This window comes from Salvelinus alpinus, chromosome 34 (genome assembly GCF_045679555.1).
Source record: "Salvelinus alpinus chromosome 34, SLU_Salpinus.1, whole genome shotgun sequence".
Lineage (NCBI taxonomy): Eukaryota > Metazoa > Chordata > Actinopteri > Salmoniformes > Salmonidae > Salvelinus > Salvelinus alpinus.
The window spans coordinates 26752456-26757954 of NC_092119.1; the positions used below are offsets into that span (position 1 = coordinate 26752456).

Below are 5499 nucleotides of genomic sequence, written 5' to 3' on the forward strand. Positions count from 1 at the left end.
GAAAATAAAGAAAGCATAATGTTGTACACAAACATAGTTTATTGTTTGTTTATGCTAATATTACACTAAAGTAAAACACATCAGGACGACAATGGCTAGAATGTCATAAAAAGAGCAATTTACATGGTAAACCCCAACATATCAAAATATAATCCAGTTAATATAGAAGCACCTACCCACGTGGTCCAGAAACACTGGTATTGGACAGACTCTTCATTGATGTACAGCAATGTAGGGCAAAGCTGTAAGGTTGATGATGTCTAATGTGTCTCTAATTACATAAAACGACTTTCGTATATTTTGAGGTACCTATAAATAATAAATATAAATCTACTCTTGAATTTAGTATTTTCCAGTTCTCTCATGACCACTGGTAGGGTCTAGAAAGCTTGGTAGGGTGGGATCTTTTAAACTTGCTTACACGTATCCCATCCTCTAACAGTATACTCAATGACAAGTGTAATCAAAGAGTTTGGGGGAATAAAATCATCATAGAATGTAACATCTAGCAATCCTCCCTCATTGGGTCAAAGGGAGCTGGGAAATCGTCATGGGAACCTGGTTGTTTATGGTGATCCGTTGTCGGGTTTGACATCGGAGCATTCCTGTGATCGCTCTTCTGAACCTGAATAGAAAGTCCACAAGGACAGGACGGTAATAGGTTGTAATTACTATACAGTGTGTACCTATACTGTAATTACACTTTAAATACACATAGGTATTATGGTCACTTACTATAAAGTGGGAACAACAAGAAGAAGGGGCGAAAGCTTACTTTTTGTTGGCAATAACGTAGATGCAGGGGTTGTAGAAGGTGGAGGACTTGGCAAAGAGAGGACCGATGATAGCCATGGGGGCAGGAATCTTTCTGGGGTCCCCAAAGGACGCCCATAGGCACACTATGGAGTACGGCGACCACGCCACCAGGAACATGACAATCATCACTATCGACATCTAGCCAGCAATGACAGATCAGAGAGAAAGATTAATGTAGATGTAATATACTGTACATAACCTTCTGCAGATTGTTATAACCATAGAATCCTAGAATCCTGCGTGTCAGTCAAACTGTGAGGTTAAAATGGTCCATATTGAGAGGCAAAGCTGGGTTAGAAGAAGAAACATGTGAACACACAGACTGTATGGAGAAACACTGGCTTACCTTAGTCACATCCATCTGGTCTGACCAGTCCATGTTAATGCTGTCCAAGCGGTTGCTGGCTTTGTATCTCTTCATGGTGACAGACACACTGTAGTAGCAGTAGAACATCATTGACAAAGGGATGAGGAAGTTCACAGCGATTACTGCCATGGTGTAGGAGACAAAGCCCCTGGAAAAGAGTCACTGTATATGATTAATGACATAATATTCATTTTATCTTCATGCCATATAATCCTTGAAATTACCCAGTTAATTTAAGTACGTCCCAACTCACGCATCATTTTTTCTCCAGTTGATGGTGCAGGTGGCACCAGTTGGGTCAGGGGCATAGCCGGCCCAACCCACCACGGGCATGGACGACCAAAAAACTGCGTTGAGCCATGCAGCCAGAATGAGGAGTGTGTATGAGCGGGTGGTCATCTTCTGCCCTGGAGAACAGTAGGAAAAGCAGGGAAAAGGCTTAGAGGTCATGCAGATGTTGTAGGCTCTTGTCAGTTCACAGAGATTAGCCTATCTTTTACCAGGTCAATAGTAGCTACTACCAATAGACTACAGACAGATGAACTACAAACCTCCATGGAAAGTAATAGAAGACTGTAAATACCTATGTCAGGTCTACAGATGGTTAGGTAGCGGTCAATGGCCACCACTGTCAGCAGTCCAATACTGGCCATCCCAAAGAAGATGTTCAGAGCTGCATAGATCTGGAGGGGAAAACAGTCAGCAGCATCCCTCATTTCAGAATCTGTTTAGCAGGATTAAAACATTGGTTTTACGTGGTCTGAAAACAAAGAACAGGTGAAATTGAGTGGATACCCCCACAGATTTGACTTTCTCCTGTCCAGGTCTTTCAGATCTCCTAAAGGAGATTAAGAGGAAGTCTGTTTACACTATTGAGATACAACTTGGGAGCCCTCAACATAACCACAGACTGGACTTGGGCCTCAGTCAGTATATCTAATCAGAAGGCCATTGTCAATTTCACCAGCCCACCTCATGTCCAATATGTGGTTCTCAAACTCAAGGCTTCAGCCCCAGATTAGTGTCACATGGCACCGAATTCCTGATTTCACACAGCACCTCCTAAACACCATAATCTCAGATCATTAGAGAAGTCTAGAAAATGTAAGAAATGTTATTTTTGGCCTGGCCACGTGAGGTGTTAAAAACTGTTGCACTGAGGGGCAGTTCAAACCAATCCAGCAAACGTTAAATCCATTTTCCTGCACTTGATATAGAGTTAATATGTGATATAGAGTTAATATAAAGCATATGAAGTTTGCCTGATTTTATTTCGTACATTTTCATAGCGTACATGGCAGGTTCATTCAAACAGTACCATTGACTAGCACAGTGTGCTCATTACACCAACCTGACATCCAGTGTAGCCGAACTTCCAGCTCCCGTGGAGGTCAGAGGCAGCAGACATGGGATAGCCGATGCCGGCCACTCCAATGTCAGTGAAGGCCAGGTTGATGATGATGGCATTGGTGGCATTTCGCAGCTCCTTGAACTTGGCAAACATCACCAGTACCACAATGTTGCTGGCCAAACTGATGACACCTGGTGAAGAGAAACCTAAGCTTGAAATGTTTATGTTTTCTAAGCAGGGCCGAACTGGAACAAGAATTCGGCCCTGGTATTTTATCCAAACCAGCCCACATCACTGGGTGAGCCACCAAGCTAACAATTTAGGCTATTTTCCAAATTAAGGCCTGTCATATGTGTTTCCCTGTCAACATAGGACTACAGAATTTCCAGATTATTTTAGTTCAATAGAGATGAATTAGATACATCTTTATGTGCACTAATTTAAATCATAGGCTAATTAATTTGGGGTTCAACAGCTGAGGAAGTAGAAACTCAAAACACATTAACTAGATTGCTAACTCTAAATATAATACCCACTGCTAGTAGCCATGTATTCATCCAACAGTAAATGTAATGTCCTAAAAAAACGTTGCAGTTGTAGGCTATTACCCGTGAGACCTATCTGCCCTCCTAATAGCCATTGCGCATTTCGCGCACGCTTGCAGCTCAATATCTCAAAGCCAAATCAAATATCTTGGTTGTAAAATAGTTGCTATTGAGCTGAATATTGAAAGTTGAGAAGCTTCCATAGCCGTGTTTCCCCCACAATTGCATTTAGAAATGTTATACAATCAGAACGCATTTTTCTCGAGCGTATGGGAGGAGGAGAGTGCCTCACTCATCACAGAAGCAGGCCCCAGCAAAACAGGCACAGCGGCAGGGCAGACACTTTCATCACAGGAATCATGAGGATAATGCACTTTAACCAAAAATAGGACATTTTGAGTGAGGTGACAATGTAGAATGTGCTCTTTCTAAGTTTATCGGCATCAACTTTCCGTTTCTTATTATCCATTATCTTGGCTGTCTAATTGATGACAGAGTCGGAGCAGGCCTCTTTGCTAATGCTGCGTCTAACTTCGAATGTGAGTTTGTGTGACCTCAGCTCAGAAAACGGATCATTCAAAAGCTCATTGTATATTATTATAACAGAGAAATTTAGCAAAAATCGTAAAAAATTATCTTAACAGGCCCATGGCCTGCTGGCCAAGTCACTGCTTTGATTTTCCATTTTTTACTTCCAGCCCACCCAACAAAATAATGATCCAGCCCATCTGGCATCTGACAGAATGGCCAGATGGCCAATCCACCTGTTTCTGATAAATGGGTGTTAGCCTACTCAGCCTACTCAATTGAATGGCTCTGGTGTCATCTTTATTATTCTCGAAAATTGTCCCTTCTGGTCCCCCCCATAAAAAGCACCTTCTGTTCTAGTGCATCCGATTAGAATCTCAGGCCTAGCTATACCAGACACAGCAGCCATTCAAGTGATGCTTGCCCAACAATAGTTGAGCAAGACTGTTTCACAGGTAAATTAATGCCAACTCATGGGGAAAACTTATTTCAAAAGGCCACACTTGCTTGGTAGGCCTACTTGTTACATAATGACACCAGCCGCCTGAGCAGTAAGAGCTAGACTTGCCTCTTATGAATGAGAAGGACTGTGTGGGGTGGGCCTCATTGAGAAATGCTAACAGCACCCAGAGACAAGAGACAGCTTTGGCCCACACACACTGATGAAGTGCAGAGGTCATGTCAGGTGATTTACCATACAGAGGGAAGAGAGGACGCATCTATTTGACAGCTGCACCTTTGCAAAAAAAATACCCATTTTGGTTTCCCAGTGATACCACTGCTATAGCAATCATCAATCCATGTTGAAGTAACTCTAAATCACTTTTGTAGATTATAACAGTAGTATTACATTTTATGACTAATATTGTCATAACTTGTCACACCAAGGGAGAGACGCTACAAAGGTATATTATTCAGTCAGGCATGAAGAGTTTACAGTACTGTATAAATCATTCTAAGAAGACATCAACAATCCATCATCTAAAGTCTATCACAGAGGGAGCTGTTTTATCACAACAATTATGAATTATGTTGGAAAATAATTATAATAGCAGTTACAGTAGCTTATAAATAATTCTGAGAAACACAAACACACAGAAAAACATGACAAACAAACGACAAAACGACATTACCTATCCTAAAGTAATTCAGTTGATTGACAGTGTTGTGGATGCTATGCAGTGCATTTGTACCTGCAGTGATAAGGTATGCCGCCACTATGTTGTGCTCCAATTGTGAAAAGGCACTCTTTCCTCCGTAGGGAATGACCTCCCCTGTGGTGTTGACTCCAGACTCCATTCCAGTGTTTCAGTTGCCTCAGTGAAAAACACCCTATAAACTAACAGTGAAATAATAGGAATCTTCTACACCAGCAAGATACCTTGCAGATTCTTTTTGAGTCCACAGTAAAAAAGTGGTCCATGCAAAAGGATGGGAGCCTGTGAATAAGAAAGCTGAAACTAACGCTAACTCTCCTCCAAAAACAGAGAATGAGGGAAATTCTGGAAAGTTTTTGAGTCTCCGAATGGTGTGTGTGTGTTGGGGAGTATTAAAGGATTAGAGCGAACTTTCTCCCCCTTCTTACCAGATACTGGGGAGGTTGTTGTTTGTGCGTAACATGGGTAAGGGGAACACGAGAGGCTTACAAGTCACATGGAAGCTTTTCATAATGGAGTTGAAACCCACGTGAGTCCTGACTAAACATTAGAGCTGCATAGGGGAACAGAAATAAGGCAACAATTCCAGTTGTGAATGCAGTGGAGTGATATTGTGTCTGAAGAGCCTTGTTATGCAAAGTTACTTAAATGGATGGCTGTATGTGTGGGTTCAGTTTTGGCCCTGACCGGTTTCTGTGCTTAACAACCCCCAGTCCCTTTCTCTGTGACATATAG

At 41.9% G+C, this 5499-nt stretch overlaps 1 protein-coding gene across 2 annotated transcripts; it reads right to left on the reverse strand.

Moving 5' to 3' along the window:
• On the reverse strand, positions 1–5198 carry rrh (retinal pigment epithelium-derived rhodopsin homolog). Of its 2 annotated transcripts, none has more exons than XM_071382572.1 (7): positions 4801–5198; positions 2535–2740; positions 1767–1866; positions 1437–1590; positions 1163–1331; positions 776–954; positions 1–625 (listed from the first exon to the last, which is right to left on the reverse strand). In XM_071382572.1, the coding sequence occupies exons 1-7, from the start codon at positions 4904–4906 to the stop codon at positions 520–522; spliced, it is 1020 nt and encodes a 339-aa protein (XP_071238673.1). In that variant the 5' UTR covers positions 4907–5198; the 3' UTR covers positions 1–519. The 2 variants fall into 2 exon arrangements, with proteins under 2 accessions (XP_071238673.1, XP_071238674.1); XM_071382573.1 differs by having other exon boundaries at positions 2–625; positions 2535–2725.
• Between the last annotated feature and the right edge of the window lie 301 nt (positions 5199–5499).